Genomic DNA, 26,485 nt, shown 5'->3' with positions numbered 1-26,485 from the left:
CATACCCAAATCTCTAAAAAAGGGGCTGCAACGGATCTGATACAGACTGATCCAGATTTGAACACGGTCCTGACGTCAGGACGGTGGAGCTACGGCTATTGGTCAATTCTCCACCTATCAGGGGAATGAGAGGTTGGTCCACGGCCGGCCATTGCTGCTCGAAAGCGCTGGAGACGCTGTCGTACATATGCCAGGCCTGTCAGTGGTGCTGTAGTCTGCCACAAAAGTAGCGAAGAAGACTTCCCTTGAATGCTTTTAATGGTTGCCTTGCTGTTCACTCTCCGCTGTGGCTCTTTTTCTCCCTCCCCGAGGCAAGCGTTTGCGCCTCCTGCTTTAAAACAAATGAATAATGACTCTATATAATCATATGTAAGGGATAATGTGCAGCGACGCGGTCATTATGGGGAAAAGAACACCGACTGGCTGATCAGGAGCCCGACGAGGTTTGTCAAAGCGGACAGGCGTCGTCAAAACAATAGCTGGGGATTGTAGGTATTCTAGTCTCTTTGGCGCTCCACATTTCAGAGAAAACAAGTTGTTTCTCAGAATTGAAGGGGAAAAACACAAAAGCATTGTACACAATTCAAACCTATAAATGTCGTTTTATTAACAAAGATAATATGGGGTTTTTGAGTTGATGACTAATGGAGATATCACTGTCAAATCAATCAACAGTAAGGAGAATACTTACTTCCGGGTGTGCAATTCTCCGTTATCCAATGGGAATGGACGCTCACATTGCCTTTAAGAGCTGCCGACATAAATGGATGCGGTGCTTCCCTAAGCGTCAAATACCACCGCCGATGGGAATACATTGCAATCAGTTGAAAGCTCTTTGCGTCCGTTTATGAAGCTGAAGGAGCCTCGGCGCGTCACAACTAGACGCCATGGGACCCTGGTCAAGCGTCGCTCCTGGACGCTTAGGAAGTGAGAGTGTGTTGCTCAAGAAGCTGACTCAGATAAGGAAATAAATGAAACATGATGTGATATGAATGATAATGGGACACATCGACGTCTGCACTCACAGTGTAGAGACCCTGTATAGCAGGGGTCGGCAAGAGAGTTTGGGCTTTGGCCAATTTTTTTCTGAACCACTAGATGGCGGGCCAGCTATTGAATTGTCAACGAGGGGGGGAGCCTCGCTGCGGTGCCGGCCGTCAGCGAACAGAGCCGGCCCTTGACGACCGGCCGTTCTGTGATTATCCATATTCTACAGATGGCCTGTCCGCCCCTGCTCACAAACTTATTAAGATCCAAAGCTTTAGTGCGTTTTGAATCAATGCTGACAGTCTCTTCTCGGTCGACTGAATGCTTCTCGTTTTGCACCGTCCCGTTCAAATGACAATCACATTTCCATGCTCGCGCCAGGGCCGGGGGAGAGGTTACAAGGCTTGCGTCTTGTGCTGCATTCACTTGCACTCGGACATTATGGATTTTCTCTCATAAATGTCTGATGAGCCAAAACCTTTCTCACAAAACAAAGCAAATGTTCCGGGCCAAATATTATTGCTGGCGGGCCAACAACGGCCCGTGGGCCGCCTGTTGCCAACCCATGCTGTATGTATAGGGTGCTGCGTGGGTCCCTCAAGCATCCCCGTCTCTCTGCCAATCACAGAACTGCACAGTATTGCTGGTCGGTGTGCGGGCCTGTGGTTGGGGGAGCAGAGGGGGAGGGCTGGAGAGTGTCTGACGTTATTATGCCGTGTTATACAGGGCCGCCCAAAAGGAAATTATATCGTTTCCAAACCTAACTTTGCAGAATAGATCAACAAAAGTATTTGCTTTACGCTGTGCGCGCTCCTGCGAGGTGCTGTGGGCGTGCATAACACGGTGCTAACAGCTGTCTGGTATTCCACGTCAGCAGTCCTTGGTTTACCGGGACGACATTCTGGTGCATGGCAGCTCGTTTGAGGCGGCCCTGGGATCTCTACGAGTGGTGCTGGAAAGGATCAGAGACGCTGGCTTGAAGCTACACCCAGAGAAGTGCCATTTCATGCAGAGAGAGGTCACTTTCCTTTAGCAGAGGCTACTCAGTATTGGCATATCCAGCCATGCAGTGGGGTGGTTTGTGAACTACCTCTCTGAAAGGTCCCAATGTGTTCACTTTGATGGGCTCACTTCTGAGTGGTTGAACATTACTAATGGTGTTCCCCAAGGTTCTGTTTTAGGTCCACTTTTATTCTCCATATCAACAGTTTAGGTGAAAATGTGGATGAAGCTACTTTACATTTTTATGCGGATGATACCGTGATGTATTGTGCAGGTCCCTCATTTAAGGAGGCTGGTGTTAAATTACAGGCTGTTTTTAACATTATTCAGACTCAGCTCGCTGAGCTTAAGCTTCTTTTAAATGTTGAGAAAACCAAGGTAATGCTTTTTTCAAAAGCAAAAAATACTCCAGAGACTGCTTTGGATATTGTTACTATGCAAGAACAAGTACTAGAAGTGGTTACCTGTTATAAATACCTAGGTATCTGGCTTGAGGATTGTCTTGATTGACTTTTAAACTTCATGTCAATAACCTGCTTAAAAAGCTGAGGGTTAGACTAGGTTTCTTTTTCAGAAACAAGTCCTGTTTCTCACTTGAGGCCAGGAAAAGGCTAGTCACTGTGAGCTTTTTACCTGTGGTGATTTGATCTATATGAATGCACCTGCCCATTGCCTGGAAAAGTTAGATGCCGCCTATCACAGTGCACTGAGATTTGTTACTAACTGTAAAGCACTTACTCTTCACTGGACCCTGTATGCCAAGGCAGGTCTGCCTTCACTAACTGTACTGAGGCTCAGTCATTGGTGTTAGGGAAATAATTATCCTATAATCCTAGATATCTAACCTTTTTGCCCTTTGACGTGTATGACCAACCCTGACGTCTGTTATCTCCTTTAAGGAAATGGGCTGCTTCAGCCATAATGTTGTTGTTCCCATTCTATGACCGGGTAACCCTAAGTCACAGATGGTTTATTGTTGTGGGTACACTGGGCCACTTCCTTCTCGGGGTTTGTGGTCTCCAAGGTGTGAAATCTTCGAGGCCAGAAGTGTCAGACGCAAGTAACTCAGTGTTCCCAGCTGTTTAGGCTATCTGCTCAAATATGTTGATTACTCTCTGTCAAGCCAGTTAAATGGGCTAAGGAGAGAGAGGCGCTCCAGAATTGATGTGGCAACTCTCCCGTGCAGTCAGACCGTGACTGCTGTGACTTGTGATGTGAATCCTCCGGCCGACCCTCTTAAATAAACCATCAGTGTTTGACATCAAAGCTCCTGCTCATCCCGTGTCTCCTTCATGAGTCGGTGACTCCCACTGCATTGCTACACAGAAGTTTCCCCCACAAATGGTACATGTTCATCTATAAAGCCATGTTGGGTAAACTACCAACTTATATATGCTCTTTCATCTCACAGAGTGGCAAGTAGCTATTGCCTGAGATCCCAGGATGTGTTTTTGTTACATGTGCCAAGACTTAGGACTGTTTTAGGTACTAAAGCTTTATGTGTGCTGCTCCTCTAGTTTGGAACACTATGCAAAAAAAATTGAAACTGAGCATTTTGGTTCCTTTGCATCATTTTAAAGCTCGGATAGATGAAATGTTATTAGATATCTGTCATTGTGAATAGGTTGCTAATGTATACCCCTGTAATTATGTTGTATTGATGTCCTTTTTCTTTTCTGTTGTTTTTATGTGTAACCAATATGCTGCAGGTCTCCCTTGAAAAAGAGATCGTTGATCTCAATGGGATTTTCACCTGAGTACGCCAGGAGACTTCAGGGCCGCCTTGATTCAGCTCATGCCTTTGCCCGTGATCAGCAGAAAAGTGCTGGTGTGAAACAGAAACGGAACTATGATACAAGGAAACGAGGGCAGCACTTCAGGGCCGGGGAGCTGGCCTGGGTCTACAGCCCACAACGGAAAAAAGGCTGGTGCCCAAAACTTGACAGCCAGTGGGTTTGGTCCCAGCAGAGTACTGGAGAGGGTGGGGGAAATTATCTACAGGGTGCAGTTGCCTCCCAAGACCTAGTTCAACTTTTTTTTTAAATGTCTGTTGTTTTTTTTTAATGTGTGGGTTTGTGTTTAGTTTCAGGTTTTTGGGGGTTTTATTTGTTCGTCGTGGGCGAGGAACTTTGTGGTAGGGGGTTAGTGTAGCGACCCTGTATAGGGTACTGTATGGGTCACTCAAACATCTCCCGTCTCTCTGCCAATCACAGAGCTGCACAGTAATGCTGGTCGGTGTGATGGCCTGTGGTTGGGGGAGCAGAGGGGGAGGGCTGGAGAGTGTGTGACATTGACCGTGCTGTGTTGTGTGTGAGTTAGTGAGTGGAGTACTAGAGTGACGTTGAACCTGCGACCTGTAACCTGTGACCTATGAACCTGTATTTGTATGCTACCAAAGGAGCTATTAAACCTAAGTACTTGAGGCCTGTTTCTGACTCCTATTGTGGAATGTTACAATATGATATATTATGATGTGATATGAATGATAATGGGACACATCGAAGTCTGCAATCACAGTGCCGCGGACTGTACGTAATGTTTCTTTGATCCGGTTACTTATGTTGTGGCAGATATTAAAGTAAGCTTTCTTAACGCTAATGTTATATTAGTCAGATTGCTCTGAAGATGGGAGGTGATAATCTATTCATTTTCACGTTCACACAGCCAGTTGATTTTTGCCGGCCGTTTTTCCTGCAACGGCAGTTTTTCTGTATTTCCTTTATCCTGTAATATGACTTGATAGCTTTAAACTCCGCACACTGAGCTCTGATTGGTCAGCAGGGCGGTGCTTTTCACTGAGTTGATCTCTTTCAGGAGAGAGCTCTCTGAAGCTCTCCCCCCTGCTAGATTCCAATGTTAATAAAAGCTGTATACGTTTTTTTGGAGTTTGATTTATTTTAAATTAACACTATTACAAAATTAAAACCTATAATTGCACACTAAAACCATTATTTAAAAAAAAGAACTTTTTCTCATAAACCTCTGCATTTTACTGGGGCTGGGGCAGTTCAACTTGATTTGGGGGGGGGGGTGCACCATACTTTATGCAATAGTTTTACGCAATATAGGCGTAGTTCTGTTCGTATAAGATAATAAGATGTACTTTGTTGATCCAAAATCGGGAAAAAAATGTTATTTATTTTTTCTAACTTTTCTTCTATTCTTTTTTTTGGCGCCTCCCATAGGTTGATGCGCCCTCAGCATTCGCCTATACTGCCTATGCCAAGGGCCGGCCCTGGCCACAACATAAGTAATCAAAGTAACATTACGTACAGTCCACGGCACTGTGAGTGCAGACGTTGATGTGTCCCATTACATTACATTACATTACATTACATTACATTGCATTTAGCTGACGCTTTTATCCAAAGTTAGACTTACAATAAGTGCATTCGACCAGGAAGATACAACCTTTAAGAAAACAGAATCATATAAGTACATCAGGTTTCATAGAGCCAAACATTTCAAGTGCTACTCAACTGGCATTTAGAAAGCCAGCCCTTTATTAGTATATAAGTGCTTTGTTAGTAATTCTATCGCTCGAAGTGGAGTCTAAAGAGATGAGTTTTCAGTTTGCGTCGGAAGATGTGTAAGCTATCTGCTGTCCTGATTTCAATGGGGAGCTCATTCCACCATTTTGGAGCCAGGATAGCAAACCCACGTGTTTTTGCTGACGGGAACTTGGGTCCCCCTCGCAGTGCGGGTGCAGCGAGCTGTTTGGCTGATGCAGAGCGGAGTGCACGTGCTGGGGTGTACGGTTTAACCATGTCCTGGATGTAGGAAGGGCCAGATCCATTCGCAGCATGGTACGCAAGTACCAGTGTCTTGAAGTGGATTCTAGCAGTTACTGGAAGCCAGTGAAGGGAGCGGAGGAGCGGTGTGGTGTGGGAGAATTTGGGAAGGTTGAAGACCAGACGAGCCGCTGCATTCTGGATGAGCTGCAGAGGTCGGATGGCACATGCAGGTAGACCAGCCAGGAGGGAGTTGCAGTAGTCTAGGCGTGAGATGACGAGAGCCTGGACCAGAATCTGCGCTGATGTCTGGGTCTGCTGGGGACGTATCCTCCTGATGTTGTAAAGCGTGTATCTGCAGCAGCGGGTTGTAGCAGCGATGTTTGCAGTGAAGGACAGTTTGTTATCTAGGACCACACCCAGATTCCTTGCAGTCTGAGTCGGGGAAACAACAGAGGTGCCGATGTTGATTGTTAGGTCAAGAGTGGGACAATCTTTTCCCGGAAGGAAGAGCAGTTCAGTCTTGTCAAGGTTGAGCTTGAGGTGATGAGCAGACATCCACCGAGAGATGTCTGCTAGGCAAGCAGAGATGCGTGCGACGACCTGGGTCTCTGAGCGGGGAAAGGACAGAATTAGTTGGGTGTCGTCAGCGTAGCAGTGGTATGAAAAACCATGCGGGCTAATGACAGACCCGAGCGAGTTTGTGTACAGGGAGAAGAGGAGGGGACCAAGAACCGAGCCCTGAGGGACCCCTGTAGTTAATTGACAAGGGTCGGACTCGGACCCTCTCCAAGTAACCCTGTAGGTAACCCATTATCATTCATATCACATCATAATGTATCATATATTTCTTTATCTGAGTCAGCTTCTTGAGCCGTATCTGGCCGTGCAACACTCACAGTGTCACGTACAGTATGCAGAAGTATTATTTTAAGCAACACATTAAGTTGACGAAACACTCGAGTCAAATGTAATTAAAGTCAGATCGTGTCTTGGACGGGGCAGTGATATCATAAACCTGTTAATGTACGCATTCAAACACTTTTTCTTTTACCAGCTGTATTCACCTTGCAGTAATACTATGTGGCTTTTATCCTGGTTAAAGTGTTTAAGTCATGGATGTTTAAAGTTTAACTTCTTCATATGTCTAATATTATAGTTGACTTTTCATTCAGGAAGTATGATGCGCTGCGCTGTCAGTACGCTTGTCCATGTTTGTAATTGGTCGAATGCTCCAAATACCACCCCTTTCATGTGAACGCGCACCTAACTAGATGGAACACGGCTGGCTTGAGCGATCCACTTGATAACCCGCGTCGTAGGACCGTTTAGCGAGAGCTTGTATGTTTTGGATTAGGCCAACCGGCTAACGGCCCGTCTACACAGCAGCGTTAAAAAAATCTTCCAACGCTTCTGCCCATTCACTTTGAATGGGGTGACGTCACTTTGCCTTGCTTTTCGCCGAACTGCATTGTGGGGAAGCAAAGCGAAGATTTCCAGGATTTTCAGGATTCAAAAGTTGAGCAATGTTCAACTTTTGAAGCTTAGGTGGAAGCGTCAGCCAATCAAATCCCGCTTATGCAAATCTGACAGTACGAGCGCTAGCCAATCAAACCACGTGTAAACTGGGGGAGACATACCGCAGTTCATTTCCTCATATTCCAAACGAGAAATTACGGTAGCAAATCACCCGGTTCTTTACGACCAGTCACTATTTACCGGGATACAAACCGGAGGAACCAGGCATGGAGGGAGGTGGTAGAGACAGTGGGTGAAACTGGTAGGTTTTCGCCCGTTTGGGGAGTTTATATTTATTGCTCGCATAAAATCCCCGGGTTTTTTTGCTTTGTATGTCGGGAGCGGGAGATTCATGTGATTGGTTGTTTGTTGCGTTGCTCGCAAAAAATCCCCAAGCTTTCAGACACGCCCACCTCCAAGATTTTCAAGATTTTTTTAACGCTGCTGTGTGGACAAGCCCTAACTCAAACATATCCAGGTTAGGTTGAACCGGCTTCGTAGTACAGGCCTCAGGCCTCTGGAAGAGCGCAAAATAAATAACATGTATTATTAATATTAATATTATGATTATTATAGTAGTAGTAGTATTATTATTATTATTATTATTATTATTATTATTATTATTAAGACCAGAATGTTTGTTGTTCTTCATTTATTTTTCATAAAACTGAAAACAACCCCTGTGTGCTATTTTGTTTTGTTTTTAGTTTGTATTTTCTCTCTATTTATTGTTATGATCACCAATTGTCTCGTATTTAATTTGCTATTTCAGGGTCACTCAATAGAATGATATTTTGCTATTTTGTTTTGTTTTTAGTTTGTATTTTCTCTCTATTTATTGTTATGATCACCAATTGTCTCGTATTTAATTTGCTATTTCAGGGTCACTCAATATAATGATAGGTCAATCGATCATCTGTCTCCAAATACAGAATAAAAACATTAAATAAATGAAGATAAATGTCATAATTAGCTGTATATATAGGACGCCAGGGTCAAGCATTGACACTTTCACAGACTGAATGGAGGGTATGTTTTCTAAAATAATTAACAAAGCTATCTTCATATGTGGAGATTTTAATATTAACCTGCTTAATCCTAACAAACACAAAACTACTGATAAATTTATCAATACAATGTATAGTCTGAGCCTATTTCCGAAAATAACTAGACCCAGTAGAGTGACATCCCATTGTGCCACCCTAATAGATAATATATTTAACAATGACATTGAAAACCAAACAGTAAGTGGCTTATTAATCAATGATATCAGTGATAACTTGCCAGTGTTCACAGTCTATGATAGCAACTACAGGAAAAATAAGCCAGACAAAGAAAAAGGATACAGACGGATGCGATCAGAGGAATCCATCAACGCACTGAAACAATGAATTGCTGGAACAGAATTGGGAGACACTTTACCAAGAAAGAGACATTGGTACTCCTTATGAAACCTTTTTAAGGATATTTAGGTCATTATATGACAAAAACTGCCCAGTTAAAGAATACAGCAGAAAACTAAAATATATTCATTGTCCATGGATCACAAAGGGATTACAAAATGCATGCAAAAAGAAAAACACTCTATATAGGGACTTCATTAAACAAAGAACTCACAGAGGATAAATATAAAAAATATAAAAATAAGTTGACTAATATTATAAGAACAAGCAAGAAAGACTATTATAAGGAATGAATAGATACAAACAAAAGCAATATTAAAGGAATATGGGATATACTTCACAGTATTGTAAGAAATAAGTCTAAACAGAAAGGATATCCTGAGTATTTTACTGATAACTATAACGAAAAGTATAACGTAAATGATGTAGCTAACAACTTCAATCAATTCTTTGTGAATGTTGGACCCGATTTGGCGGGGAAAATCCCTGATCCAGGGACAACTGGGGAACATCAAGACAATGTTTTGGGGAGAAATCCCTGCTCAATGTTCATTAAACCAGTTGATGAAAGAGAGATATTAAATATTGTTCAAAAAGGTAAAAATAAAAAGTCTACTGATTATAATGAGATTGATATGACATTAGTAAAAATGGTCATTGGGGGGATTTCTAAACCATTAACGTACATCTGTAACCTGTCATTCCAAACTGGTACTTGTCCAAACAAAATGAAAATAGCCAAAGTCATACCTGTATACAAAACTGGGAACAAGCATCACTTCACAAACTACAGACCTATCTCTTTACTTCCCCAATTCTCAAAAATACTAGAAAAAGTATTTAACAACAGACTGGACGCATTCATAGAAAAGCACAAATTAATCACGGACAGTCAATACGGATTCAGATCAAACAGATCAACAACACTGGCAATTATGGAATCAATTGAGGATATCACAGATACCCTTGAACACAACCAATATGCAGTAGGGATTTGTATAGATATTAAAAAAGCTTTTGACACAATCAACCATGACATCTTAGTATATCAATTACAAAAGTATGGTATCAGGGTTATAGTTTTAGACTGGATTAAAAGCTATTTAAGCAATAGACAGTAGTATGTAAAGATGGGAAATTACTGTTCTTCATGTTTGGACATTGCTTGTGGTGTCCCCCAGGGGTCAGTGTTGGGTCCTAAATTGTTTATACTGTACATCAGGGGTCGGCAGTGGTTAATTTGAGCCGGATCCTGCCGGAACAGGATCCGGCACCTCTTCATTTTGGCCACCCTGTGTTCCGGCACCTATTTGGGCAGATCCGGTACCTCTCACAAAAAATAAAAATTAAAAATGGTTAAAATGAAATAAAATATGCAGATATTAATTTACAGAAAAAATCCCAAGAATTTTATGTCGTTTATTAAGATTAAGATTTGAAAGAGTCGGAGATCTGTGTTGACGCACTGAAAAGCTGGACCAACGGACAAACGTCTTTCACTTTTGAAATTCGCCACATGAGGAGCACGTCGCAGAGGAAGAAACGGTGATTCAATGCAAGCATGTCAAAAAGACAGTTCAATTTACTGTCTTTCTTCAAAAAGAAGGAAGAGGTAATAGACACTTCAAAACGAGTCAGAAAAGCCTCCACAAGCAGCGACGAGGGCAGCTGCAGCGGTCATGTTGATGGTCAAAACCAGGAGGAGGTTAGCGCCGCAACAGCTAGCCAGCTAGCTAACCGACAGCTAGCCAAGCCCGGGCAGCGGGTCAGGTTCACCGCCAGCCGGAACAGGAGCCAGCTACCGTCAGCCAGGTGGACCACCAACAGCAACGGGTGGGTACCCTGGCATCAACTAGCCCGGTACAACAGCCGGAGCAAGAGGCGAGCGGAACCGCGACATCAGCTGGCTTACAGCAGGAAGATTCAGTAGGAGAGGAGAGCGCATTGAGCGTAGAAGACTGTGGGACGTCCAGCGACAGGTCAGTTTTTTCTAACTGTGGCCAAGAACTTGGAGGACCGTATGTTATCTCAAGGAGGCCGGATACCAGATAAAACTGGATATAACAAGTTCATTGAGGATTTGAAGGTGCTTTACGCACAATACTGGCCCGAGGACGCAGGTGCGCTGTATGGAGAGACTGAGGTCGAGTCACTGTGTCAGCGCTTCAACATTGCCAACCCGCGCGCAGTCATACGGGCCTACAGAACGTACAGAGACTCAGATGGTAAAGACACCCCCGATGAGCTGATGGAGTTACTTGTTGCTGTCAACAGCATTCCCATTGCAAGTGCTGAATGTGAGCGCACATCAAACACACAGTCACTGATACCGCTTGTTTCAGTTTTTTGTTTTCTGGAGACAAGATTTCAACCACGTCACTGATGTATTTTTGTGGCTTTGGGATATATATTTTTTAAATCCTCTCGAGCAGAGAGAGGAGCTGTGGATTATTGTTATTGATTAATGCATCAGTGTTTGGTCAAAAACACTAAACTCACAACTTAAAAGGAAAGTGTTTAGTTTATTTAATAAAAGAGCACATGTTCAATATGAAAAGTGACAGTAGTTATAGATTATTTGCAATTTGGTGCTATATATATTTAAAAAAAATATTTATATATATTTTTTAAACACCTTGAATTTCAGGGGGGCGCGGGGCTCCGTTGGCTGAGCGCAGCGGGATTTTCTCAAATGAACTTGATTTGCACTCCCAACCGTAGCTCTTTGCTCACATCCACCATGTCATCTTTACTCTTCCTAAATATTGTTGGACCCCAACTGGCTAAATTCAATCCAGTCCCGTACGTGAGGTCCTGGGTGGCCAAAGGACACAGAACTGCCACAGACACACGCAGTAAAAGCAGAAAAAAAGAGATAGAGGACAATCCGGACATGCTCGTGATGTGGGGTGTTTTAAACAACTAAATATGGTGAGCAAACATACTGTCTATTAATAGGCCGCCGTGCCAATCTTTGAATCGGCCTAATAAATATTTTTTTTACACGTTAAACCTGTTGAGAAATTAATTGCTGGCTGTATACTGAAGTCCCACCTGTGGTGATGTGGGCATTTGCCTATGTTGTGCGTACTAGCCTAAAAAATTATAAATTATCGTCATAACATTTATACCATAGATACTATTTGAAATTGAGGCTTGTAAGTCCCACAGCGTTGCAAGTGGACATTTTCATGTTGTTTTCAGCACCTTTTCTGTATACGTTCCGGGACCTGTACGCGTCTCGTCATCCCTGAGCTGTCATATGTACTTTGCGTTCCGGCACCTTATGATTTACAAATTAAGCACTGGGGGTCGGCAACCCCTGGCACGCGTGCCAGCATTGGCACGCGGCACCGTAACCAGTGGCACACTAGGAATAAGTGGAATAAGTGTGCAAAATATTTAAATTGTATTTTCGGATCCTAAACGAGACCGCCGCCAAAGCGCGTCACCCGTTACCTGCAGAAGGAGGCCATGCACGCAACGCAGCCCCGCTCTCTTTATCTCCAGGTGACTTTCTGCCGCTTTCCTCCGTGGTGCAGTGCTGATCGTTTCAACACGGAGGAAAGCACTTCACTAATTGCAGTACCCATAAGGAGCTGTACAAATGCCGCAGTTTTTGCGTGGCTGTGCATTCAGTTGAAAGCCCAGTGGCGATCTGCTCATCTCTCATCGAAATAATATGCTACAAAGGGGGCGGACTGGCCATCTGTGTGTTGAACTTTCCTGTCGGCTCCCAGACCGTAGTCGAGGAGGGCAGAAGCAACAAGCTTCAGGTTCAATAACCCACTTTAGCTTAAATGACTGGAGAGAGGTGAGCTCTTCTTGGGAGGCCGTTGCATTTATTTAGCTGTTCTTCTGTTTCACAAAATACATCACAGACCTCTGTTTTTCTGCTTTCCCGTTTCACTTCCAGAAACACGCTCGCTCACTGTCGCTCTACCATCCACAAACACATGCACAAACCACACCCCTCTCTCTCTATCTCTCTCTCTTAAAGGGACAGCGATCTCATCTCACTCTGCATGACCCGACGCGACCCTAATATCATAACATGTGTGCTCTGGAGAATCACAGAACGGACGATCGTCCTTATTATTATGCCGTTTAAACCAATTACTTACATTTGTTTGTTAAATTCGGCATCGTGTATGTTGCGACACTGCTTCCCCGCAGCAAGGCTCCCCCGCCCTCCTGCTGATAGTTGACGAGCGTTAAGCTCCTCAACCCCCCCCCCCCCCCCTTGATAATTCTCGATAGTTGGCACACTGATAACAATTTTTTTTTAAATGGCACTTCATATCAAAAAGGTTGCCGACCCCTGCTGTACATCAATGACATCTGTAGAGTATCCAAAGTACTGAGGCTAGTTTTGTTTGCTGATGATACAAATATATTCTGTTCTGGGGAGAATTTAGAACAGCTAGTGGAGAACATAGAAAATGAAATGCACAAATTAAACACATGGTTTGACAAAAATAAACTATCATTAAACTTGAGTAAAACAAAATGAATGCTGTTTGGTAAACATAGAACAAAAACACAAATGCAAATAAAAATAGATGGGGTTGAAATTGAAAGAGTCCATGAAATAAAATGTCTTGGGGTAATAATAGATGACACAATAAGTTGGAAATTACACATAAAACGTTTACAATCAAAGCTGTCAAGAAGCATTTCCATACTAAACAAAGTAAAACAAGTTCTAGATCAGAAATCACTTTGCATTCTCTACTGTTCACTAGTCTTACCATATCTGACTTACTGTGCTGAAATCTGGGGCAATAACTACAAAAGTTCTATAAATGCAGTATCTATTCTACAAAAAAAAGCCATACGAATCATTCACAATGTCAAATACCTTGATCACACTAACACATTATTCCTGCAGTCAAAATTGTTAAAATTCACAGACCTGGTAGAATTCCAAACGTCACAAATCATGTTTAAGGCTAATCATAACGTTTTACCAGGAAACATCCAAAAATTATTCACTCAACGAGTGGGGGGATATAGTTCAAGGAGACAATTTCAATTCGAAATTCATAGGGTCCGTACAACCAGAAGCACTTTTAGTATCTCGGCCTGTGGAGTGAGACTATGGAACAGTGTGAATGTGGAGCTAAATTAATGTCCAGACATTAACCAGTTCAAGAGGAAATACAGAGAAATCATTTTCTCGAGGTACAAGGAGGGGGAAGGTGTTTGACTATGTGTATGTGTATATGTGTGAGTATGTAGATGTGTATATGTATGCTTGCATATATGTATATCAGTGTATGTATGTGTATGTATATGTGTATATGTATATATGTCAATCAACAGATAAAGCCGATAATAATGCATAAAAATTATAATTATTGTAGATAACACATTTTAAATAAATCATTTAGGGACAAGGGGGTGAGATTAAATAAGTTATACTTCTTCTCACTCCTTTACGAACATTAGATGTGGCACTGTTTATGTTGCTAATGCTGCTGCTGTTGTTGTTGTTGTTGTTGTTGTTGTAAATGTCATTTTTAGTTGTCATTTTTTAGTTTTGATTTGTTTTACATGACTATGCACTGCAACATTTGTTTTGTTTTTGTAATTTTACTTGTTCGAAATAAAAATGTATCAATCAATCAATCAATCAATCAATCAATCAATCAATCAATCAATCAATGCTTATTAATATATTAATTTCACTGAAAATAGTACAAATACACTTTCACTTATATAACCTTCTGATGTATCTATGTTTAATATTTTTTTAATAATATAAAGTTCGGAAAATGTCATTAATCTAAATCAGGGGTGGGGAACCTTTTTCCTCTCAAGGGCCATTTACATTTTTCCAACATCCTCCGAGGGCCGTACAAATTATTGACCTCTGCTTAAAAATACTAAAATCACAGCCCATTCATTTGGCCTTTCTTTCATGCTGTGCAAAGAAAAAGCAAACTCTTAATCCAGATATCTCACCATGACTCATGCATGCACGGTGTGGCATGACCACCAAAACAGAAAGATTTGGACACAAGATGCAAATGTATTTAGTTTCCTATCCATGTGGACATGATTTAAGCGTGTGTGGGGGGGGGGGGGGTCTGGGAGGATGCTCCCCCGGGAAGATTCTTTTTTAAATGTTGAAGTTAAAAGCATCAATCTGGTGCACTTTGAGAGCAAAATTGGGAGCTCTATGGATACATCTCTCAACACCCAGATGAAACAGAACTAGCAGATCTCTTTTTCTTTATGGATATTTTACAAATCACTCCCCTTTCAAACTGTATTCTTGTTTATTAATAACAAGTTTTTTTACCGTCATATTGTATTTTATACCTGTTTACCTTATTCTCTTATTTTTTTATAATAACTATAATGATCATATAAAGATGTGCCTTTACCTCACTGGTCGGAGAAAAAGCTTCTTATATTCGTTAGCATAGCTAGCTAACCGGATGCTAATAACAACAAAGTTATTGACTTTATGATCAGTATCACAGAAGAACAGATCGCCACTGGGCTTTCAACTAAAGACACAGCCACGCAGAAACTGCGGCATGTGTACGGCTCCTTATGGGTACTGACATTTTTGGAAGTGCCGGAACGGCGTTATGGTGCTCTCCGTCAGAAATACACCCCTGTCAGACGAGACATACCACGTGATGACACGTTAGGCTCGTGTTGTGTTCAAGGACCCTGACCTTGGCCAGGAAAAACAGGCACTCGCTTGTTTAATTTTTTTGCGGTCTAGATTTCTTTAATTTTTTTCTTTTTTGCCTGTGTTTATAAATTACCTCGAGGGCCGTACCAAATGGTCTCGCGGGCCGTATACGGCCCGGGGGCCGCAGGTTCCCCACCCCTGATCTAAATAAAGAAAAGCATAACATGCAATGGTTCAGACCGTCCGCTAGAGGGAGCTGTTTAACCTGGAGAAATCAGATTCGTTACCCTGGCAACCGAATCAGGCGTTTTATGTTAACATGCACTTTAAGTACCAACAGTAAAAGTACTCGTAATGCCTTAAATTATTACCTTTGTTTTACTACTGGCTAAATTAACCTATAATAACTTACTTTTTAGTACAGTAATTGAGTACATTTAGCTACTTAATTACAATGAAATTGAGTATGTTTCTTATTGGAAATAAAAAAAATACACCGTTCATTTAGTTTAACTGCGCAACCCATCACGATTAGTAACAAAGCAACTGAAATTAAATACCAATAAAACCAACGATAAGACATACAACAAGTAACCGAAGTCAGCTAAAGTGTGTAAGCCAGTTTTAAAACGTTGAAAGAGCAGTTTTATAATTCAGTTAAAACTCTTTTTTAAGTTGCAATGAGCTCTCCGGCCTGAGTTGAACTCACCCAAGGCGACGGAGAGCAGGCTGGAGAGCAGGAAGACGTGATGCCGTACGTAGTGGAAGAAAGCGTTCCCGCTGCCGCTGGTACTGCTGCTGGTGTCGGTCACTGCCTGCTCCGGGGCTTCCTCCATCTTCACTCACTTTATAGAAAGATAAACTATCAAGAAAGCTGAACTGTTTGTTATGAGATACTTTTTTTGTCAATATTCACCAACGTTCGGCCGTTTCGCTTCAAAACCACGTTTGAATGGAGTAACCATGGCAATATAATGCGTTCTAAATTCGACATTATCAACTGTTTTGGTTAAGATTATTTATTTCTCCCTCATTGCACTTTCCTAGTTGTTTAAATATGCGTCTATGTTTTTAGTTGTTATCAACTCTCTTCCGTCATTTGTTATTGAAACAAAAATGAAAACCTAATTTTGCTAAAGATAAATGAATCATTCCAGGCTAAGAATTCAGGCAATACACAGCACAATTCAGGAGCTGAGATCAACAAAGTTTATCCTTATAAAAAAATGCAAATAAAATGAAGGGATGAAATTACCTATTTAAAATATTTATTAGTAGAGAGCTGATAACAAAAAAGCTAATTATTATTATTTTCTTTATAATTAAAAAACAATGCAAATAGAGACACATTTTTTTTTTAAATTAATTATTCAACATTTCTATATTATGTTACTTTTCTGGTAGCTTTAGTTATTTTTCAGATTATACATTTTTCATACCCTTCCTTTCCAGTTCAAATCAGTTAAAAAGTTAAAAGTACAAGGAGCCTGGGGAGAAGTGGGGGCCAAGTACCTGGCAGTCCCCAGGAAGGAACTGAAACCTCACGAAGTACCAAGTTAAAAATCAAATCTCTACAATAATGCATTGCTGTAAGTTAAACAAAATGATATAAAGCCTTAATTATGTTCAATGAATGGGGAAAAACACGAGACAGAACACACACTTCCTCTCCGTCTTTATTCATATATCAGCCTATAGTCCACTGTACAGCGAGGGAAGCAGGCCCTGAGCACGTACTGCAGGTCTAACACGATTCTGCCCACCAACACGCTTTAAACTGCTTTATACCCAGAGAAGCAAAGTTCCATTAACATACCAAACACAATGCTTTCAGTTACGTACATGGAAGAGGTGGGACAATTCACAAAAGAGCATGATTCCAGTATGTTGAAGAATCTCCAAATCAAATATAAATACAAGTTCCACATTATTATTATTATTTTTTTATACTAACCACTGAGATGTGTCCTCATTTAGATGATTTTTGATTCAGCTGCTATCATACTTACATAAATGTGTATTTGTGAACAAGAGAGAAACAGAAGTGTTGATATATTATACAGACATAACACCACTGTTATTGCAAATGGTGTGTTTTTTTTTTAGGCTTTACAATTCTCTTTTAACACTGCAATAAGGGGACCAAGCAAATGTACACAAGGATTTGTTTTGTTTTCTTCTTCTTCTTTTTTTTAATGCATCTATTGTTGCAGACTGCATGGTGAATATTTAGTTGTGTTTGTGTGTCTTGTCGTGCCATCAGTCCATATACATCGGTGAGCTGGGAGACGTCGGCATCTGATCCATGAGCCGGCACACGTAACTCGCGACGTCCACCGAGCGCTCCTCGTGCATCTGGATGAACGGATCTTTCTGCAGTGGACAGGGAAACAAGAAGAGATATAGATAAATACCACCTCCTACAAAACATACAATTAAAATAACAACCACCAAAGTTCATATTTATTCAGAGTAAATTCAAACACTTTCAAGGTTACTTAACCAAACATATCCAGATTCTTGAGGTCTTTAATTTAATGAATTTGTTGCATTATTAGATTAATTATTAATGTGCTTATTAATTTGAGAATCAAATATAAATTATCATTATAAATGTATTTGCAATTGCCCAGATTCTTGGAGTATACATTCATTGTAATTGATAATATATTAAAAATATTTTCTATATTTCATTTCCCATGTTTATTCTAACTTAATGTATTATTTTGTTTTGTTATTTGAAAGGCACATTCAAATTGTTTATATAAATGTATTTTCAATTGTTTTCAGCACCCTTCTTTTCAGCGGTCAATATATAATATCACTTTGTTTTTTTATCAGCTGTTCATATTGACTTTGATTGTATGATTAAAAAATGATTTTTAAAATGTTGCTGAATTGCCAAAAATAACAAATAGATATTATACTAGTGATTGTGAAACACCAGATTTTGTTGAAATTCACGAATTGTTCAGGGTGTTTGCTAGAATTAAAGCATATTTCAAACCTTAACACCTTCAAGTTACATTTTTTCCACATGTTTAAGACTATTCACAAAACACTGCCTGGTTTGAACAGAGTAAAATACATTTCTAAACCTTTTTCTAGAACTTCATGAATGTTTACAGAACTTACCAGTCGCTCTTTGTACTTTGGCCTTTTTGACTCGTCCTTTGTAAGGCTAGAGGAAGGACGGAAAATATAAAAAAAGTGTTAAAAGGAAGAGGAATGCAGTTCAGTAATTTGTCCACCAGCAGGACAGAGGATACAGCTGGAGTCTAAACAGGTACAATGCCCTGATATTAAAACATCATTTAAATTCCAAACATAATTGTTCAATTTTTACAAATGTAACATATTCAGGTCTGCACCGAATGACTTTTTTTTTTTCCTTTAGAAATGCTAATGAGGTTTTGAAATAAAGCGTTGAATGTGTGTCTTAAAAGCTTCTAACTCTTCAGTACAGCCCTAAACAGATTTGTGCAAAATGTGTTCCCAGCAGTGTTTCCTCACCACACGTTGACAAAGGAGATGAATTTGGGAGAGAAGCGCCTCTCCTCAGAGTTGCAGAGCTGTGGGGGGTCCCCCCTCACCACCTGGGTCAGCTGGTCAAACACACTGTTCCACTTCGGGTAGGGGAACCTGCCTGTGGCCAGCTCGTACTGAAACACAACATAGCCATTACATATGGTATACAAGGAAAACTGCAGATACAAAAGCAGGTGTAAAATAATAATGCTTGCTTCTTGACAGGAAGACAACCTTTGAAGTTATTCCAAAACTCCTTTAATTGTACACTATAACAGATTCCCAAACTCCAGACGTCTGAGCGGACGTCGTAGCCCTGCCTAGACGCACTGGGGTCTATTCGCTCGGGCTGAAATCCAAACAGGAAACAGATGACACTTTAACCAACATGCTTAGGCTTAAATCCCCATTTAGTTACTTAATTTTGTATTCTGCTTTATTTTTTCCTACTGTTTGATATGTGTGAATGCACCACCAATACAACATGTCAATAAACTTTGTGCAATAACAAAAACAATGTCTATTCTATATTTAGGCTTTTTGTACAACACATGTAGTAATATCCTACTGTAAAAGTATTTTTACAGCACATACAGTATATTAGATAACTGGTGATGTGAAGTGCTGCTGTACATTTAGCAAACCACCAGATGTCACTGTGTGTTGCATTTAAAGCCTCAAATACTTTCTCAGCATTAACAGAAACCTCCACATCTTTTCATCCTTAAAAAAAGGGAAGTATAAAGCTGAACATAAACAACCTTATGAGATATGATATGTTGTTAATAAGATTAGGGGTTTGTACGGTGGCCGGCAGGTGCAAACGCGGAACAACGGCCAAAAACGCATACATTAGCAGGAGACAGCTGCAAATCCTGAAATGAAAAACAAACAAATCCTGAAAACAAATACAACAAAAAAACACTGCATTTACAGAAATGATGCAAACTAAATACAACGCACAAACCCCTCCAGTGTTACACTGTACTTATTACTTTTATTCAAACTGTATTCCCTTCTTATCATGTAGCCTACACTTCTTCCTTTCATTGATACATTTAAATCACCTGACTCCAGCATATAACAATCTCTCGCATGTTTGTTTGCCCTTACACATTTTGCAGTGTAATTCTTATTGTCAATATGCAATTATATCTGTGCAATTTGTAAAATAAAATCATTATTTTTAGGCAAATCCAACCCATAAACCCCATTGCTGCAGATATTTGAGCATGAGGTGGTATGCTATGACAAAGTATTACGCCCCGTCTGTATGCATACTGTGTGCAACAGAAATACTGTTGTAAAGGCAGATGCAGTTTGTGTTCAAAGTTTAAAAAGAAAAGTTCAATTTGGTATGCAGCAAATGATCATGATCACCAGATTAGTTTAACTTGTTAACATTTGCTAATCAGCAGAAAACACAAAATACATTCAAGTCTGATGGGAATTTAAAATGTAAATATGGTTTATCCTGAATCCATTGTTTGTTCAGCTGTTCAAACCTCATCAATCAAAAGCCTAACAGGGACGATGGCTGCCCTTTCTTTATACATCTGTTACACTGCTCATCCTCTTACAAAGTAATCTGGTCCAGGTTAAATAACCTTAAAAAGAAAATAAATTGTAAGACTTACATTTTCAACTTGATTATGATGCTATGTAGGAAGAGAAGGGATGACTGAAGACATTACAGTCCATCCCAAGGGGGAAAGTCCGAACAAAACGTCATAAGCTATCTTATAGTAAACTAAACTGTATCGTAACGTTTTTTTGGCCTAAAATATATATTTTCTTTAATGTTTTACATGACAGCTTGTGTCATTTGTTTTCTCTGACACTGGTGACTAAGACATAATTGTAGAAAACTACAGATTGTGTGGTATCACTTTATTTCATTAAATGAAAAACAGAAACTATATTTGTAACTTAGCTTTATACACCGCATTGCAGGAAATATACATGATTTTTCTCGAATTAAACCACACAAGCACACAAAAACTCAAATTGATTTAAATAAAAAAACTCAAGAGTTCTCTCAGGGAAATTGTTAGTTGATCCCTCAGCCTAAGACGGTCTTCAGCCTCTTGGTCTCCACGCTGCGCGGCGCTGCCTCCTCCTGGTCTCTTTTGGCACCTCGGCCCTCGTCGGCCATATTCTGCTCGCCGGACGGATCTGAGCTGCTTCCTCTCGGGTTTCTCAGCTCCCTCCTCTCCCTCCTCTCCTCCATCTCACCGATGTCCTCGGCGAAGAGGGTTTTCAGAGCTGGGATGAGCCTGGGAAGGATTTTAAAGTCCTCAAAGCACATCTAAACAAAAAGAAAGTGGATAAAGTAAATGGGGTGATATATACTGTAACTCCAGTGGCTTTTAACAAAGGAAAGCATCTTCATGTACTTGAGGACGGGGACTCAGAAGTGGAAGAAAACAATATAAAGCTCAGGAGTGCAAGTAAACTGTCTGCAGACAATTTATTGTGTGAAATTCTTTAAATCGAGGCTCAAAACTTTTCTTGTTGCCTTTTTAATACACCATATTTAGCACTAGCATAGCTTTTACCGTACCGTCATTGCTATGCTCCACAGTGTATTATTGTCTAATTGACCTTTTATCGTGTCATATCTTGTTTGACATTTTCTGACTTAGTTTGGCAGTGGTGCTATAAAAATAAACTGGCTGTGTGCAAATGCTTTAGTTAGAATATACCTTCAACTGTTTAAACAAACACTGTATATTATTGTGGATGTTTTGTATTAATGCTTGTGTATTCTACAAGGTATGTATTTATGTCGACTGATAAGCGATGATTCACTCATGGAACACATTTATGAAGGTATAATTGTGAAGCCAGAGAGAATGGAAAAGTGCTCCCACAGTATTTCATATATTGTATTTATTTGTGTTCTTATAGGATAATACAACTCAGAACTTGTGTTTGCATATTTAAAGTTATTAATGTTTAAAACTAGCAAAGTTTCCTGATTTTAGATTAGAAAAAACAAGAATGGGAATCTCCCATTTGGATACTGGTTTAAAAGTTTTTGATACTTGTGCAACAGAGAGAATCTGTTTTGTATTACAATACGAAAATACTGTACCTCTGTTGAATATAAACAACTGAAAACTTTGTCTAAATGCTAGTATATAAAATGCCAGAAAAAAACCCTTCTCAACTCTGAAATGAATGTGTGATTCAGTGCAGTAGATGGCTGTCATCTTTTTTTTTTTTAAAGACACAAAGCATAGATGAGAGACATTCAATCCGGGTTTAACTAAGATATAACATGCAGGGTGTATCCTGCTATCATTGTGATTAGTTGCAACTATAATTACAAACAAATAATTAAATAAACAATACAAAAAAATAAGACGTAAAAGAGTAAAAAAGTATATTGTGCTACTTTATTATTTCAAATGGTTCCATTGTTGTGGGGAGTTTTTGCTTTGTCTTTTTGTAGACATATTAGCAGTTAACATTATAACGCCTTGTGCGGAATGCCTTGACAATACTATGTTTCAAATGTGGTCATACCAACAAAGCCCTTTAGTATTGTATTGTATTATTAGCAATAAGGTTTCAAAATGAATGTGAAATTGAAATTGAAATATTTTAGTTTTTAAATCCAATCCAAAATAACTGCTCCTCTTCCACACATAAAGGGGAAACGCTGCCTCGTGTGCATGACTAAGTGATTATAATGAGCACCATGGTGTTGTACAGTGACACGTACCCTCATGTGGTCGAAGGAGATCCCCACCCTGTCGTCGAAGTCCTCGCTGAAGAGAGGGATCTTGGCGTAGCGCTGGCTGAAGTGGTTCAGCATGATGAACTCAGCGTTCATCCTCATGCCGATGCCGATGGCCTGGGAGGTGGTGCTGTCAGAGAACATGGAGCAGAGAGTCAGAGATGTACTGTCTCCTCACTGAAGCTGAAACTAAAGAGCTGCAGGGGGAAACTGACCATGGGAATATTGCTTTTCTATCGGACATAAAGACATTTTGGTGAAGACAGACTCTCACTCTGGCACTAAAACCGGTGCAAAAATCAATGTCAATTTCTGTGGAAAGTGGAGAAGTTTGACAATGCACTCAAAACTGAGTCAACTAGGTGCTTTTATTATGTTGCCTGACTAACTGCCTTTTTATTCATTTACAAAAACACCATTAAAGCCCTGCAGAGGCAGTTTGTGACACTTTATTTCTCTCACCTATGTTTTTTATCCACGGCCTCCTCCTCCATCCCATCTTCCAGCGTTGCCTCGTGGATCAGCAAGGTTGCATCCTTTCCTGCAAAATCAAAACAAACCATTCAGAGGGCCTGCATCACAGAGAAGAACTTCCTGTCCCGCAGGAAATCAATCAGGTAGTCGGGCGTAATCAAGACATGGACGCGCCCTGTTTGCCGAGCCGTCTGTAATGAACAGGCGTGGGACGTATCGGAGGCTTTGCTTGGACAGAATCCAGTCAAGCAATTTAAGAAGAGTCAATGAAGAAGGATCCCGCGGGAGCCATTAGGGAGGCTGCCAGCTGCGAGAGTGATCGAAAGCATTAAGAAATATCTGATAAATTATTCAGTCAACCCGTGTATTCAAGCTTCAGCTAAATAACCTTATATCTCTGGGATATTGAAAGCATACACTCAATTTTGCTCTTACATACCGTAGGTCGCTGTGCATGCACCAGAGTGAAACTTTAATATCATGCATCATTATAGCTGTAGGACATATGGCCATGTTATGTGGTCGTGCCCTTACATTTTTGGGCTGTAAGTTCAAAATTTAAGAAATGTTTGGTTTCGGACTCTTGTCGCCTTGCGTTGCGGTCTCTAACTTTTTTGTGTGTTCGTTCTGGTTTTGTGATTTGCCTTTTTATTTACTAGAATATTTTTTAAATAATTGTTCACTTTCTTTAATTAATTTAAAGAAAGGATCAGTAGAACAATCTATGATTTGCTATGTTTTTAATTGGTGCCCTATTTGATTTAAGAAAGACATTTTTTTTTATAGTAAAAGCAGCAGATCCAAGGACACTTTAAAGGGGCCCTATAATCCTAATTTTCAGGTTCATATTTGTATTTTGTGCCTCTACTGTGACATGTCTCCATTCTTTATTGTTCAAAAAGGTCTTTATTTTTCTCATACTGCCTGTGTTGCAGCACCTCTTTTCCCCCTCTGTCTGAAACCAGAGCCCAGTCTGCTCTGATTGGTTAGCTGGCCGGCTCTAATGTGATTGGTCAGCCGTTTAGAGATGTCCCGCCCCTTAGCCTACCATGTACAATGTGTTGAGAGCTAGCCAATAGAAGCGCGAGTGTTATGTAGTGATGTCACTATGTTACGGAAGTAAACTAAAGAGTCCAATGGAGGCGTTGCAGGCAGGAGGGGGGAGTGGGAGGTTGAAGTGTGTGGGAGAGAAACTCCCTCTGGAGGAAACACAGAGATAGGACACACTACAGGAAAGGGGAAACCCCAAAGAGCATAATAAGGCCCCTTTGATTTATGTCTATTTATCCAACAATTTTACAACATTATGGCATATTTCCCCCCTCGTGCAGTCGTTTCTCTGAGTGTCACTGACCGGTCTGCACGAAGGCGTTGCAGGGCATGGTGTCGCCGGAGAAGGCCAGCTTCCAGCCTGACGTGTGTGTGAAGCTGCAGGCGAAGGAGTTCTTACAGTGATGCACTGTGCACGTCTGGAACTGAGAAACACAAAACACAAAATATGAGTATATTTCAAATAAACTGGGCCGCTTTTTATATTGGAAAATGCAGCGGTAACACACCTTATCCAGATCGTTCTTCCTCAGCAGCGCTTGGATGAACGACGTTACCCTCTGCTTGGGAATCTCAGCACCGGCACACAGATATGTGTTCGGGATGAGGCTGAAACAAGAAACAGAGGGGTTGTAGTGATTCATTTCATACACGTGTTTCTACTTAAAACATAGGGGAACCATAGAAACAGAAACATGCATCAGTACATGGTTTTTGCAGAACATAAATAAACTTGAATTATTTCTTTAAATTCCTTTCTTTATATCTATATAAACTCAAGATACTTACCCAGGGCATCAATATTGAGTGAACATCATATCATATTACAAAGGAAAGCAGCCGTGATGATTTGAATCCAGAAATGATCTTATTCTACCACATAAACGTATCTTCCCTATCAATACATTCTGCTCCTTCCATGCTTATAAGGTTCCAAAAGTCTTTCAGAGATTTATTTCAGTTGAATCAGTTGGCCTTTCTAATCATTCAGTTCATGAGAATAAAAACAGAACACCAACCTAAAGCCATGCTGGCAGTGCGGCTGTAATACTCACATGTGTACATAACAAAACATATATATTTCACAACCTTCCATTGAGAAACTGTAGATAAAATAACTAGTCAGTCCTTAGTTTATCCAGCAAATAAACAGTTTTTAAATATGCAATATCGCCATGTAACTGGATATAACTTTTTCACACGTCATATGATGATAATAATAATAATAATAATAATAATAATAATAATAATAATAATAATAATTAAAACTGCGGTCACAGAAGTGCGCGCAGTGATGACTGGGCCCTCGCGTCAGTGCGCCCGTCGGGGAGGGCAGCCGGTCGTCCCGGCGTCAAGCAGACGCCGGGAGACTCCCAGGTCCTCCAGCAACGACCCAGAAACGGATGTTGGCGCCGTCTCGAAGGAAAACAAATTTCTCTAAAGGCTCGTCGAGGATCGATTATCGAGGAGGCTGTCTGTAGGAGCCGTAACCGAGGATACACTGATTTAGAGGAGAGAGGAGTCTCTTTGGAGGAGCTATAACCGAGGGTACAAAGATGTGGAGGAGAGAGGAGAGAGGAGTCTCTCTGGAGGAGCTATAACCGAGGGTACACTGATGTATTCTCCCGAGTAGATTTCAGCTAACATTACATTGCATTTTTTTTTTTTTTTTTTAACAGTGGTGTTTAAAAGAGGCGTGACGCATGGCTGGACTTATGTCAACGAAGCACAGCTCTGCAAACTGTTCCTGTTGTGATTATAAGTTATTTAAGATGATCAAATGTGAATCAGACTTTCTGCCCTTTACCGTTTGTTACTTACTAATCACATCTCCCCTGGATGTTAGGCTATTTCTTTTTTAATACAACTGCTTTCCTTTTGACGCGATGTTTAAAGTGAGAAGAGCTACTGAGGTCAGTGCAGAAAGCACGATAATATATATCGCTCAATGATATACAGTATGTAACAGGCCTACATTTCACACTTTATTTGTAGGCTTTAGGAGATATCTACAAATAAACACAGGGCTCGACATTAAGGACTGCCCGATGGCCCGGGGCCATCTAGTATTTAGCTCGGGCAATGAAGCCTCACCTGCTGGTTGCCCGATCGGGCAATCTATTATGCCAGTATCATGCAGCTCGCGGATCCAGTAATGAGTGAGCCGACAGTAAAACTAAACATATCTATAACTAGTTTCGGTAGTTTGAGAGGTAATTGAAATAGCTACGTGTGATATTGTAACCTGAAGTGTGAGTTTTGTCCGCTCACCGCTGTATGTGATCATGCAGCGCTGCGTGTCGACTCGTCAAAAGCAGCTGATCTCTCTCTCTCCCGTTAGATTAGACTTCACTCGCGTTTATGTCCATATCGATCAGATCCAGCTAGTTCTAGC

The 26,485-nt window shown here is 40.7% G+C and overlaps 3 protein-coding genes across 4 annotated transcripts in view; all 3 read right to left on the bottom strand.

Annotated features, from left to right (window-relative positions):
• The window catches only part of LOC307016158 (excitatory amino acid transporter 3-like), a 64,477-nt gene extending 48,066 nt beyond the window's left edge, over window positions 1-16,411 (bottom strand). Inside the window, exon 1 of the mRNA XM_079645191.1 lies at window positions 16,003-16,411. Within this exon, the coding sequence (XP_079501317.1) occupies window positions 16,003-16,129 (127 nt within the window). The 5' untranslated portion in view covers window positions 16,130-16,411. The remainder of the gene's footprint in view (window positions 1-16,002) is intronic.
• Window positions 16,412-17,407: 996 nt separating this feature from the next.
• Window positions 17,408-19,918, bottom strand: LOC307016157 (dual specificity mitogen-activated protein kinase kinase 4-like; the record flags this gene model as incomplete). Its single annotated transcript, XM_079645190.1, has 5 exons — window positions 17,408-17,666; window positions 18,429-18,474; window positions 18,807-18,955; window positions 19,090-19,170; window positions 19,889-19,918. 5 exons carry the CDS (start codon window positions 19,916-19,918, stop codon window positions 17,553-17,555), a joined length of 420 nt encoding a protein of 139 aa, XP_079501316.1. The 3' UTR covers window positions 17,408-17,552.
• A 778-nt stretch (window positions 19,919-20,696) lies between these two features.
• Window positions 20,697-26,485, bottom strand: part of elac2 (elaC ribonuclease Z 2) — a 31,513-nt gene continuing 25,724 nt past the window's right edge. For both annotated transcript variants that reach the window (XM_079646893.1, XM_079646892.1), the window contains 5 exons: window positions 24,600-24,699; window positions 24,395-24,515; window positions 23,029-23,107; window positions 22,552-22,696; window positions 20,697-21,129 (listed from right to left, as the gene is read on the bottom strand). In XM_079646893.1, coding sequence (XP_079503019.1) covers window positions 20,884-21,129; window positions 22,552-22,696; window positions 23,029-23,107; window positions 24,395-24,515; window positions 24,600-24,699 — 691 coding nt within the window. In that variant the 3' untranslated portion in view covers window positions 20,697-20,883. The remainder of the gene's footprint in view (window positions 21,130-22,551; window positions 22,697-23,028; window positions 23,108-24,394; window positions 24,516-24,599; window positions 24,700-26,485) is intronic.

The sequence above is a fragment of the Notothenia rossii genome (genome assembly GCF_949606895.1).
Source record: "Notothenia rossii genome assembly, chromosome: 8".
NCBI lineage: Eukaryota > Metazoa > Chordata > Actinopteri > Perciformes > Nototheniidae > Notothenia > Notothenia rossii.
The sequence above is the reverse complement of the archived record's forward strand: the minus strand, read 5'-3'. Positions and strand labels throughout refer to the sequence as shown.